Below are 14,717 nucleotides of genomic sequence, written 5' to 3' on the forward strand. Positions count from 1 at the left end.
CTGTATAATGTTCAATACTGGGATGATATATGATTACTGAAATAATGGAAGGATGTGGAAGAAAGCAGCTATGGCTTGATTTGAGACAATATCCCACTAAAATCCTCAGTTAGGAAGCCAGTTTCCAGGCTGATTTTTGAACCTGGTATCTCAGATACAAAGCAGAAGTGCCACACACTTGATTGACCGCATCATTTGTTTTAGGATTATTATACAGAGTGCCTGTGTCAGTATCATTCAATTCCATTTTAAAACATCAGTTATCATGTGTACTACCGTTACTTAGTATCTCGTATATAGGCTGACAGGACATGTTCTGATGAGTTATTACCAGAAGAAGTTATCCAGTTGTCCAATATACAAAGGCCGTTCAGAAAGTAACCTCTTTTTACTTTAGGCAACTAATGTAGGAGCAGGGGAGGCTCACTCATGCAAGATTGTGTCACATGACTCATTGCCTTGTAAACCATCACATAACTGGTCACCTAGTATTGGTTCCTGTCTCTGCAGAGTGAGTTATGGTGTGTCCTGCATTTGATAATCCTCTGGCTGCGAAATCTGCACTGCCATCTGCTTTCTTCAATCAAAAATATGAGTGCTGTGGAAATCCATGGTGAATTATGAGTGGTTTACAGCCAAAATGCAATGAGTGAAGGAACTGTAAGACAGTGGTATAGAATGTTCAAAGATGAGTGAACAGATGTTCATGATGAAGAGTGAAGTTGTTGGCCATCTGTAGTGAGTGATGATCTTGTTCAAAATGTTGATATAGAAATTTGTGAAAGACAGCACTTCACAATTTCAGAACTTTTGTGTGAAATTCCACAAATTTCTCCTACTCTTCTCTATGAGATTATCACAGTTAAGCTAGGTTATCACAAGATTTACACAAGACAGGTTCCAGAAATGCTCATGGGTGCACACAAAATCCATGGAATGGCTTTGGCTTTGACATTTTTAGAGTGATGCCACAAAGAAGATGATGAATTCTCAATCATATTGTGACAGGTGATGAAACCTGGGTTACATTTATGAATGTTGAAATCAAAGAGCAATCAAAGCAGTAGATGCACACACACACACACCAAACTAATCAAAAAAGTTTAAACAAATGTCTGCCAGAAAGCTGAGAACTGTTTTTTTGGACAGGAAAAGAATGCTGATGTTGGAATTCACGTGACAAGGGACCACAATAATGTCAGAAGTGTATTGCTTGCAAGACAGTAAAAAATTGCATAGGTCCATTCAGAAGGAAAGGTGTGGAATTCTGACATCTGGTGTAGTGCTCCATGACAATATGCATCCTTATACAGTAGCTTGTACTTGAGCAGTGCTGAATCATTTAAACTGGGAGTTGTTTGACCACCCTCTTTACAGCCCTGATCTCTCTCTGAGTGGCTGCTACCTACCTGAAGATCTGCTTGGGGTCACAGCAGTTCAGCAATAATGAGGAGCTAGTGGAAGGTGTCAAAACATGGTTGAGATCAAAGACTTCAGACTTCTTTGACACAGGCATATGACAAGTGCCTCAATTCCGGTAGTGTCTACATTGAGAAGTAGCTTAAGTATGTATTTATATTTTATATATAATAGCATTTGTTTTTTCATTGCTTTTTTCGTTAACAGCTCACCAGATGTTACTTTCTGAATAGCCTTTATAAATGAATAAGGAAATGAAATACAAAATATGTACGAGGGTAATTCCAAAAGTAAGGTCTCCGATGTTTGAAAATATAAAATAAACATTTATTGTCAATTTTGGATACATCAGTTGAATCTTGAACATGTACTCATTTCTCTACATAATCGCCATTTCGGTCGATGCATTTTTGTAGGCGCAGTGGCAGTTTTTGTATGCCCATGTCATACCAGTTCACCTCCATGCTGTTCAGGAAACTTCGAACCTCAGCTTTCACCTCATCATCGTCGTTGAAGCGCTTTCCAGACAAATGTTCTTTCAACTTTGGAAAGAGATGGTAGTCACTGGGCGCCAAGTCCGGACTATAGGGTGGATGGGTGATGATGTTCCATCCAAACTGTTGCAGTTGAGTGACGGTTTGTCGGGCAGCATGGGGGCGACCGTTATCGCGGAGAATGCTTACGCCCTTGCTCAACATCCCTCTTCTCCGGTTCTGAATCGCCCGCCTGAGTTTTCTCNATCTGTCTGAGGGGTAAAGGGTGGCGGGTGCATAAGGCTTACTGCCATTTGTGAGCTGATTGTTTAGAAGATGTGGGACCCTTGAAGTCTCTCATCCCTATGGGCCTTCGTGGTCTGTTACAGGGACATCTTTACCTTTTTTTACAGTAAACAACTCTATAATAATATGTTATTTTATCATAGGAAAACTGTTGTTTGTATTTTAATGGAGTTGAGTGATAGTGAGTTCAAAGATTGTAACAACATGTAATTCAGAGAAAGTCTGACATGCTGGAGGAAAGTGTTACCTCCATCATCAGAGTCAAGGAACAAACCAAGCAAGAAATCAGTTGCAGCAGACAGCAGCATTCAGTTTGCCTGATCTCTGATGGCCAGTCTTATCATTGTTTAGGTAAATCAGGATGAGACCTAAAAATGAGGAGTTGGTTCATCAAAATGGAGTCTGCTATATTAGTGACTGTGTGGATGTGTGTATGGTTGAGATGTGTATACTGTCATAGTGAAAATTTATGTTGCTTCAGGATGGCTTCACACCAGCTGACAGGATCAAGCAGGGCATGAAAGTAGAAGTGCAAGATAAAATGGATCCTCATCGGCTGTGGGTTGCGACAGTAAGTTTCACATCCATTTTTTGTGGATTTTATTTAATTCAACATCATCTGTTCAAGTATTCTATCCAGTTGTATCTCGATTGTGTTATATGCTGAGCCTACTGCTTGTTAATCTTATTGTGTAGCAGACGTTTTCTGTAGTGGGGGTGAGTTGATCATTTACCCTTACCAACTGAGCCTGATGGCGAAATACTTGTCATTCTGAAGCCATTGAGTCATTTGAACAAGCTAGTTATTAGTTAGTTAGTTATTTAGAGAGGGTGGGTTTCCTCATGCACCGCGACCAGTTTGATCTATTGTGCTTCCCTCTATGATATTCTACCAGTCTCTATACCCTACCGATAATGGTGTGTACCATCAGTCCCGCCGAGCAAGCGAGTTCGGCCTCCACTTGCTTAGTGGTGTCTATAATGATTCCCCCATCTATCAGAGGCCATAGAGACTATTGTTGGGCGGGAAACATCCTGAAATTTGGCTCAGTGATCCCCTTTGGGGATATGAGGTTCTTTTACGTGCCGTAAAGTTACGACATGGGACACACAGCTTAAAGTCCCTCCCGGAGGACTTGTTCCCTGAATTTTTCCGCCCTTAAAAATTCCACGACCTCCGCCAGGTATTTGAACCCGCGTACTGCGAGTCATGAGGTGGGAACGTTACCTCTAGACTACGGAGGCCGCTTTTGAACAAGCTGAGTTTCAGAAATCCTTAATGAATTAATGTTCATGATATTTGTTGTAAAGGTTATATGTTGTTTGGTAGTACATGAGCTCTGTGATGGGCAAAAATAGCAGGTCTAAATATAAACAGACCAGTGTTATTGAAATGGAGCTGAACACATGACATTAACTCAGTCATAATACTCAAGACATGAGCTCTGCTTACCCCTTAGCCTGTGTTTCAGTGACAAAGCTACTGAACCTGCTCTTCCTGATATAAATTATGCAAGTGGCAGTGGTTAAGAACTATCATATAAGTGTACTGAAGATGGCTTATAAGCGAAAACATGCCTGTTAATGAAATTTAACAGGGTCTGTTGTAATTATAGATTTTTGTTCATAAGAAATAATCTTGCAGAAAGTTTGGGGTGAATTCCAGTATTTCTTTGGAGCTGTTAGAAATATTGAGCATGTATGCAGTTAAAAATAAAACTGAAACAGCATTACTGTTTCCAGAGTTACTATTGTAACTGCTGTAAGAGTGACAGTATGTGCAGAATGAATTTTGTGAAGTCTGTACTTCATTTTTTGTAAGTCTGTTTTACAATTAATCACTCACTGATTAAAATTAATGTTCTACCTTGCATTAGATCATAGAGAATGTGGGTGGACGACTGCTTCTACGCTATGACACACCAGATTCATCCTCGCCAGACTTTTGGCTCTTCCACAGTTCTCAGAGACTCTTTCCAATGGGATGGACTGCAGAAAAAGGTAGGCAGTTAGTGGCATAATCATTATTCATCAACTGTTCTATGCAACCAATCATACTGAATTGCGTTCTAGTATAAGGTTAGCAAAAAAGGGCTTCCAGTGTCCATATTCATATTTGCATCATGCTTACCGTATTGGTAATAATGTCACAGCATGAGAAATTGTTATTGATATGACCACACTTTCAGTGTGTAAATCAGTTGACAGCTGTAAAGAGCAGTTTGAAACAATTGTGTAGTTTGTGTATTTTGGTGTCTCCACCTTATCATGGTGAGGGGGTTTGAGTATGCGAAGAACCCTGAGAGCTATACCACCGGTAGGGTAGCTACTGGCAGGGCCTCCCTTGCTGGACAGGTCAAAGGGTAGGCATCAGACGAAGAGAGACACCAGAAACCAAAAATTGATGCCGGAAGCAGCGACTTGAAGCACAGAGCAAATGATGCTCGAGATAGTTCAAGTTCGTATAGCAACAGGCGTGACCAGAGCGGTTTGAATGGCTGTTGTACTGTGATGTGGAAAGCAAATGGAAAAACTACCACATTATCAATTTTCCTGGATAGTCTCTTTCCAAGAACAGAGATACCATGTATGCGACCAGAAGACGAGGAAAAAGACGTAAGAAGATTCTGGGTGACCTTGGGGACAGAAGAGGATATTTTTATTTTAAGGAGAAAGCTCTAGATCACATTAAGTGGAGGAACTGTTTTGGAAGAGACTGTGGACCTGTCGTATGACAGATTACGGATGAAAATGAAAAATGTACATCCAATGTGTTTCCTGTTCAGAATGGTCTGAAACAAGGAAATATTTTGTCACTGTTTTTTTAATTAGCTTTAGATTATGCCATCAGAAAAGGTCAAAGAAATTCAGTGGGACACATCAGCTTCTCGTCTATGCTGATGATGTTAACTTACTTAATAATAACAGATACCTTAAAGAAAAAGATGAAAGCTCTAATTGGCATCAGTAAGGAGGATGGTGTAGAAGTAAACACAGAGAAATCTATATTTTCATGTCCCATTGCCAGAAGGCAGGACAAAGTCATAACATAAAAATAGCTAATTGTTCATGTGGAAATCAGGGTAAATTAAACTACAGTCAACTCTTGATTATGCAGGAAAATGGTGGGCATGAAAATCACGATTAATCGAAAACCCGGTTAAGACAATGTTATTAAAAGTAGTACTGTAATACTGTACCTTCATAATACTATAGGCCTACCTGTATTTAAATTTACTCAACCTCATTTTTATGTCATCTCATGGCCTATTTAATACATTTTTACATTATACTGAAGTGGGAATTAGTTATTTCAGTCACTGTTCAACAACATCCAACACTTTTTACGAATATTCACACTTAACACTTAAAAAAATAATATTGTTGTTTGCTTTTTTGTGGCATTTTCCTTTTTACGGATATCCGTANTGACAGTAACAAATCTGAACTTGGTTTGTGAGGAAAAATAAGAGCAGGTTAAGATGAAGAAAGTTGTCTTCTGGGTTTAGGCACCGTGTATTCTTCGTTTTGGCCGACGTTTCGGAGGAACGTAGCGCCTCCATCTTCAGAGCAGAACACACAGTTCCTAAACCCAGAAGACAACTTTCTTCATTGTCATCGCCGTGAAAACCTCAAAACTTACAAAGAGAAGATTAAATTCAGAGAATGTTTGCTACCATTCAGTTCAGAATCTTTTGTCTTCTTGTCTGCCATCTAAGACTATAAATATTAAAATATACAAAACTGTAACTTTTCCTGTAGTTTTGTGTGGTTATGAAACCTGGTTTCTTATATTAAGGGAAGAACTTAGATTGAGGGTGTCTGAGAGCGGAGTGCTGGCGGAGTGCTGAGGAAAATATTTAGACCTTTATCTCTTAAACTGAAGTATTGCTCTTTTATCTTTAATTAGACTGTTTAAAAGATAAAATCAGATAAATTTTTTTTTAAAAACATCTGGTTTTTCTGGTACACATAGAAATAAAAATGAGATTCTGGAATGTATTTCTGTTTACTGAAATACTGGTATATATACATCATTAGGCTTGAAATGCAAAGTTGTGGGTTCAGTTTCTTTAACAAATTTAAGATTCTTATTGTAAACAGTGCTTTGAATTGAAACAGAATTTATAAAACACCAATTAGAATGTCATTAAGAACTCAAATACTATATAGAAGTGGTTTATAATTGGCTGCTTATGCATATTATTCATGGGATATGACATTACATGGTCTGACAATAAATTTCGCGAACTCATTGCAGTAAAAGTGCTACATACCTCATTGTTGAATATCACTGTGGTCACCTTCAAAGTACTCCCCCTTGGGAAAATGCACTGATGCCAGTGCCTCTTCAACCCTTCAAAACAGTTTTGGAACTGGTTTTGTGAAATGGCCTTCAGAGCTGCCATCATATTACTCCTGATGACATCAAAGTCATCAAAATGCCTGCCTTTCAATATTTCCTTTATCTTTGAGAACAGAAAAAAAGTCATAGGGGGCTAGATCCAGTGAATAGGGAGGGTGTTCCAACACAGTTATTTGTTTACTAGCTGAAAACTCCCTCACAGACAGTGTTCTTCAGTGGGCTACTTTGGGACCATTTTTGTACGCATCTTCCTCATGTTAAGCTCTTCAGTTAAGATTTTCCTGTCTCTCTGTTGATGTTCACTTGCTCTGCTATGCTCCTGATAGTCAGTTTGATGAACTTTTGCAATGTTGTCTTCAGTTCTGCTCATTGCTGGCCGCCCTGAACTCTCTTCATCAGTGGCACTTTTCCTTCCCTCAGAAAAACGTATCACCCACATGTAAGCTGTTGTTTTCTTCATAGCATTATCCCCGTCAACTTGCACTGACATATCTCTGATATCGCTTCCACTCTTGCCAAGTTTAACAAGAAATTTGATGTTCGTTCATTGCTCTAATTCAGGCTCCCAACATTCTCGCAGTGGCACACCAAATTACACTTAGATAATAATAGGCTCCACTCAGAAAGAGACTGCCATAGATCAACAACAATACAACTGTGAAATGCCAATGTTATCAAACCACACTGAGGTTTATGTCCACTGCTGCCATGGCAAGCATGCAGTTGTGAGTTTGCGAAATGTATCGTCTCAATGTATCATTCACTAACATGCAGAACTGGAACTGAATATGGGGAAAGAAAAGGAAGTTAGTAGTAAGGAAGCTTATATAACAAATGATGAGACTACTAACTGAATTCTCAGTAGGTATTACATTGGTTATAATTTAGCAAAAAAAAAAAAGAGAAATTTGTGATATTCGAGTTTAACTGTTTTAGACAGTTTCCTAATGTGGCTGTGATCAGGCTCAAGTACAGGCATTAACAGTGTGATTATATTCCCTACTGAGACAGGCTCTGTGGTTTGCAGGGCCTCCATGGTTGCTGCAGTGGCCGAGCCACATGAAGACTCATCATGGTAATGAGGAATGGGAGGCAGTCATGGAAATGGCAAAGGAAGATGCACGTAGAGTGCCATTGCCTCCAGGTCTTTTTGAGGTCTGGAATTATCAGGATTCTTTTTAATTTTGTATTCTCCATCTTGTATTCCTAGCATCGGTTTGATCTGTTTGGGTCAACGGGTGAGAAGTCTCCGATCACTTTTCTCCCCAAAATCCTTCCCTTTTTTTTCTTCTTGATGTTTTCAAATACATAAATGAACCATCTTGTTTCTGGTTGTCCCTTATTACTCTTTTCTCTAAATTTTAATTCTAATTCCCTTCTTGCAGTCCTTTGCATCTGTCTCTGGAACTGAGATGATGCACATTACCACAGCAGAAGCTGGGAAGGCCCAAGAGCAGTCCTAACAGATTACTGATGATGATGTCTGTAAGATTCAATTTAATAGTAACCTCCTATCTTTTCATTTCTTTAGGAGATTTTCCTACCCAAATTCTGTACTGATCTCTCCTGTCCCTCTGCTTATCTGAGCTACATGTCCAGTCCATCAATTTCAGTACCTGAATGAGCTGCATGAATTGCAAAGTTTGTCATAATGCAGTGTTCTCCACTCCACTGTAATTAGAGACATCTGCATATACTCATATTTTCTATGAAGCAAAATAAATTTATACAGACAGGCGTGATAACATTTAGACTGAATCCTGTAAGCACACCCATTCAGATCCATTTTGAATTGTCACAGTACTCCATCTGCTGTGAGAACAAAGGGGCATTTTTGTCCGTTAGTGACGTAGACCCTTATGTCATCTTTACCCTGAGATACTATTTTCAACATACTTTAGTATTCATACACCAGCAGGAAACTCAAATGTACTTGCACAGGGCTTTGCTTCTGTAAGGTTTTCTACATAGATGGACTTCTGCTGCGAGGCTGAGGATGGGACTTCATAATGTCAGCTCCATCTTGTGGCTCTTCTTCCAGCTCTAACTGCCTTGCCATCTCTGTAATATTTTCAATCATTTCATATACAGGATTTTCTAAGCCTTCAAAATCATCTTTCATGTGTGGACATAATTTGTTCCAGGCCCCTTTCAGTGTAGGGATCTTAACATCATTTCATGCATCTCATGTAGTCTTGATGCCATCTAAGATCGCAAAGACTTTCCAGAATTTCTCTATGACTTCTTGCCCGGTTCCTTCTTTGATGTCTAATGCTGCAATACGTCAGCCATGGGCAGTACACGACAGTATTCCAGGCAGAAGTATATGCCATTAAGGCATGTATTATGGAGAATCTAGATAGGAACTACAGAAATAGGAACATCTACATTCTATCTGACAGCCAAGCTGCACTTAAAGCGCTTGACGAACACCAGATCAACTCGAAATTGGTCTGGGATTACCACCAAATCCTCATGGAACTGGCCAAACATAACAGAGTACAACTGATATGGGTGCCGGGGCATGAGGGTATTGCTGGAAATGAAACAGCAGACCAATTAGCTAAGACTGGAGCTGAACATCCGTTAATAGGACCTGAACCAGCCTGTGGCATCTCTATAGGAGTTGCTAGAAAGGCAATCGGACTGGACAAATATGAATCACAAGAAATACTGGGGATCCTTGACTGGACTCAGGCAAGCAAAGGGACTCATACAAGGACCCTCTGCTAAAAGAGCGAAGGAACTGTTGAAGTTAAACAGGAACCAGCTACGATGGGTGGTAGGACTACTTACAGGACACTGTCACCTTAAAGGGCACCTGTTCAAACTGGGACTAAGTAATAATCCCACTTGTGAGAGGTGTCAAGAAGAAAATGAAACGGCCACACATATCCTGTGTGACGCCTTAGCTTATTTAAGTATACGTCACTTGGGTCAATACTTTATGGAACCAAGTGACTATTTCGACGCTCCCACGTACAAAATCCTGTGCTTCATTCAAAGGGCAGGATTGCTGAGGGGATAATCAAAAGGGGAAGCACAATAGACCACTGTGGTCATGGTACAAGGGACCCCTTATACATTATTCATTCATTCATTCATAGGGTGCAGATCATCTAACATTCAAGGGGGCCAGGAGCATTGTCTACAGGGAGTAAAATTTTGAAAGGGGTGTTCTCCTTACAATAACCTTTCACCTCTGGTACAAAGCAGGTGTGAAACCATTCTTTGAAAAGTGCCTCAGTTACCTGTGCTTTCACATTAGACCTCAGTTTTACTGGGAAGTGTATTTTTAACATAGTTTTCCAAATGGCAAATTAGCATAGGTTTTAGCTTTAAGGTACCAGAAACATTGGCACCTAACAGAAGGGTTAGCTTATCTTTAGCTGGCTTGAAGCCTGACATGATTTTCTCCTCTTTTGCAATGAAGGTCCTTGGCATGAGCAGCACTGCTGGTGGTGGCTGGGATAATTACCGTGTGGTGGTTGAACATATGTGCATCACAGCTTTGTTTCTGAAGTAACTTTATAAAGATTTTTTTAATTCACTTAGTGCGGGGTGGATTCCAACTGGGTCCACTCGGCACGGTGGCCACTGATTGGCCTATTGTAACCTGCCCCGGGTGATTATGATGATGGAGAATTTGGTGGAATGAAGATTGGCAGGGGAAACTGAAGTTCTCAGAGAAAACCTGCCCCTGTGCCCCTTTGCCCACCACAAATCCCACTTTACCAGACCCGTGATCAAACCCAGGGCGCCGCAGTGGGAAACCAGTGACTAACTGCTTGAGTTATGGTGCGGCCAACTTTATAAAGATGGTAAATTTTCTCTGAAACTTTTGCCAGATATATGAGAATTCCAGATGCTTGATTATCTATCTTCAGTTTAGTGCAGTTTCTTGCAGTTATAGTTATTATTTATTTATTTATTTAATTTTATTTTTTCCCAACTTAGAATGACTATTACAACATACCTATTCACAAATTTATTGTTGGAATGAAACTGGAAGCAGTCCATCCACACAATATGGTGGAAATTTGTCCAGCTAGTGTGATTCGAGTATTCTCGCCATATCACTTCCTCATCCAGATCGACAGTTATGCCACAATGGAAAGTGATGAAACAGATTCATTCTGGCTGTGTACAGTGAAGCATCCATACATATTTCCAGTTGGTATGTATTAATAACACAAATTATGGACACAGTATAAGATCAAGACAGCTGCTCCATGTGCCTAACACATTGATCCCTGTAGGTAATCTTATACTTTATGTAAAATATCTTTGAACATGCATCATACCTTACAGCAGGAGACTCTTGTGCACTCAACAAGGTCTTCCAAATGCCAGTCATAGGGATGGTTTATAGGCACAGAGTTTAATGCCAAATTCAGGAAGTCAGTAACATATTTATATCCTTAAATAATATTGATGCTAATCATGGTGCACCCTCAAGGATGTAAGAGTCTGGTATTGTAGCTATTTAAATTAGATTCAAGTGTTAGTGAGTATGGCCTCCACCCTTGTATGCAATCTTTGTTGAGCTTTGTCTCCCCCCAGTACTGGCACATATTTCTAGCAGTTGCAGTCTCTGTCATCAGATGTATGACATCCAAGGGGGTAGACATCGCATATGTCAAATAACATGACATTAAAATGAGAACAAATACATGGACCACTCCACCGAGCATCAGCAACAGCAGGTGCCATCCAGCCAGACAGGCAGCCTGCCACCTACTATGCTAACCTCTCGGTTAAACCTGATAAGAGTTGCAGAGGCAACTGAAGGGCGTACTGAAAGGCAACTTTGATGTTTACAGCGCCAGAAATGCGACCAGAATTATGATGAAAGAAATGGCGGTTTCCTCAGCCATGCACTCTCACTTCAAGAGCAGTAGCCGACCTTACTTCACTTTCTGTCCCAAATGCCAGAAGCCTGTAAAGGCTGTGATACTGTATCTTCCATTCATTTCTCATCCGGAGGACATCCCAGATGGGTTGGTGAATGTTGGCTTCGATGTTATTCGCATCAAACAAATGTCTGCCATCCATGAATCACCTGCAGATGGAATAACCACAGTTGATATCCCATGTTTCCTCATAACTTTACCTAAGACATCATAGTCCCAGGAGATATTCAAATTTATGAATCTTTGCCATATTGCAGTCAGGGTAGAGACATACAAAGCCCATACTGGTCTTGTGCAGGGTTACAACTGCCAAAAATTTGGATATGTCAGGGCTAACTGCAAGCAACCTCCCCATTATGTGTGGTTTGGGTGCAGTCTCCTGCATTAGGAATACCCAGAAAAGGACAATGCTGCAATTGCAGATTGGTGGACGGAGAGGAACCTGACCCTTCCGCCTATTGAGGCTGCAGCAATGCTAAGGAGGAGATATACCAGATATATACTGTACATAACAGTATACATACCAATATTGATGACAGTAAGTTGGGGCATTCAAATAGTATTAAGGATATTACCTCAAGAAATTGAGAGGCTGCAATGTTTACACTACTGATGGAAGGGATTTGTGACATAGGCTGTTGAGATGTCTTAATGTGGCATGGTATACATATGTAGTTTCATGAAGTCTGGTACAGGTGTTCAAGCAGTATTAAGGTTTTGGCCTCAATAGTTTTAGCCGTTGCAATATTGGTTTTACAGATGAGCATAATTTATGAAGTATGCTCTCGAGATGGGCTCAGGTAGCATGATATACATACCATATTGCATGATGATCAATTCAGGCAGTTAAGTAATATTAAGGGTATTACCCCAACAATTTGAGAGTATTATTGATGGTAGTTTCATAAAGATTGATTCAGGCATTCAGAAGTTGTTAGAGAGGGATACATGTTCAGATACACTGAAACACAAACAGCAAGGTGATCTCATAAGCCTACTTTTTTTTTGAAAGTAAGGAAAGTGGGCTAAAAATTGTAGCTTTTATTCAAAGTGTCTACAGTTGTTTATGTTATTGTACATAGCATCTACTTATATGCTGACATGCTGACATGCTGTATAGGCTGGGCCATTTCACATGAACTTCAGCTGACTCATCCTCAAGGCTGGACTACAACTAAAGAGGAATTTGATTGGTCAGAATATTTAGAAGCGACCAAGTCAAGTGCTGCACCAATTTCTTGTTTTCCTCAGCGGGAGTCATTCAAGGAGCTAGGTTTTGCTCCATCAATGAAACTGGAAGCTGTGAATCCAGAGAATCAACATCAGATCTGTGCTGCATCAATCATCAGAATTATTGATCACCTGTTGTGGATACATCTTGAGTCTAATGACAGGTTGTATCTGCAGATAAAGTAATTTTTTTTTTTCATTTCATAGTAATCACTTCTGGGAAGCAAAAGAACATGAACTGTTGTTTGAAGTTGAGGAAAATGAAGTAGAATGCTATTCTGCTCTTTTTTTGTAGGTTGAGCTTGGTATTGCATGGACTCATTGTGCTTTCATTGGTGCTAATTCTTAACTTCAAGGCTGTGCATACTGTAAGAATTGTGCTTGTTGGCAAGGGTAGCATCGGTGCTCAAGAAGGAGGTGGCACATTTCTCCTAAATGTCAGTAATTTTTACCATTTTGACATGGCAGACACTTTAGTGACTATGAATCACCACAGAAATTATGAATTGCATAATGCCATACATTTTGTTATGAAATACTGTAGATGGATGTGCCACATTGCATAAGATTATAGAAGCCAGCTGTTCTGCCTGGATGTTCAAACTTACAATTTGTATGTGATTTCAGTTTCCACCCAAATCATATAGTGAACATGGATTCACATGACATTTTCCCTGTGGGCTGGTGTGAAAGCAATTCTTATCCTCTGAAGCCTCCACGTTCCTACCAAATGTCAGTGAAACAGGAGCAGAACCAGACAGCTGTGTAAGTACTAAACAGTTGTTGCTTTGTGTATTATGCCTGATATCCTGTGGTTATGTCACTGGCAGTATCTCCAGCTGTATAGCAGTGATGGGATCACAGATGGATGAAAATTAGAAAGGATTTAGAAGGAATTGGTTGTGATTTAATTGAGGTCCTATCCTGGAATTTCCATAGTCAAACTAAGGAAAACTGATGAGTCTCAGTCAGGATAGCTTGTGTCCCAGTCAAGATCTTAACCAAATGGCTCTTGAATGTGAGTCTTAAGCATTACCACTTTGTCAGCCAGCTCTGTGCCTGTGACAGTAATAAGAATTTATGCACAGGAATGTATAATGTAGGCTGAGATTAGGTAATTAAAACTGGTACATCTACGGCATCCATTAAATTAAAATTAAAGAATAAAAGATTACCCTGTTGGCATATTGTCTGGGTTGTGATAATGCATAAATCTTGAAAGAAAAAAGATGCTGTTATTTGCTTTAAATCGAATGGCTTATTTAATTTGCCGAAACTATGAAGGAGTATGTTAGACACTCAACATTCAGTTCTAAATCTTCATAAACCTGACATTCATTTCATTAAACTCTTATTCCATGCAATAGATTGAAGAATATTTGTATCTTTAATATGAAGAACATTTTTGTATTAGTCACATTTTTGTTCTCATGACAGTGAATTGTCAAAGTAGTAGTATGTGTTCTAATTTGGTACGCATTGTGTTTTTTATTAACTTTGTTCTTCATAGGCAATATAAAATATAAAAATAATTGAAATACAGGAATGCATCAATTTTGCTAATAAGCGTGGATGTTTAACTTCCATATATATATATATATATATACACCTCTTTGGCAGTTTGCCTGGAAAGAAGGTTTGAATTTTTTTAAATAATCATGAAAGCAGCAAAAATCTGTTTTACAGTTTGCGTTTTGATTTTCCCGTTTGATTAAACCAGTGTTAACCTTTGCAGACAACAGAAAAAGCATGAAACTGTTATGAAGAATTTGATGTATGACTTTGAGAGTTTGGCCATATGGTTAACAGATATCTTGCGCTGCGCCATAGCTNACAAATAGTGCACAGTATATATTATAAGAGATATTGTCAGACCAAGTGGGCCAGGGTAGCACATTGGTGTTTTTTTGAGTGTAAAGAAATGTATGTATATGAAACATAAAGTTCATCTGATCTGTTTAATTTCTGACCTGTGAAGTTGAAGTGTCAGCTTCAAGTATTTGCATTCTT

General features: G+C 39.4%; 1 protein-coding gene across 1 annotated transcript in view; it reads left to right on the forward strand.

Moving 5' to 3' along the window:
• The window catches only part of LOC111868026 (scm-like with four MBT domains protein 1), a gene marked incomplete in the record, with an annotated part of 47,518 nt that overhangs the window by 5,283 nt on the left and 27,518 nt on the right, over positions 1-14,717 (forward strand). Inside the window, 6 exon segments of the mRNA XM_033752910.1 lie at positions 2,686-2,769; positions 4,076-4,199; positions 7,592-7,719; positions 10,522-10,741; positions 12,598-12,871; positions 13,335-13,472. Coding sequence (XP_033608801.1) covers positions 2,686-2,769; positions 4,076-4,199; positions 7,592-7,719; positions 10,522-10,741; positions 12,598-12,871; positions 13,335-13,472 — 968 coding nt within the window.

Source organism: Cryptotermes secundus, unplaced genomic scaffold, assembly GCF_002891405.2.
Source record: "Cryptotermes secundus unplaced genomic scaffold, Csec_1.0 scaffold635, whole genome shotgun sequence".
Taxonomy (NCBI): Eukaryota; Metazoa; Arthropoda; class Insecta; order Blattodea; family Kalotermitidae; genus Cryptotermes; species Cryptotermes secundus.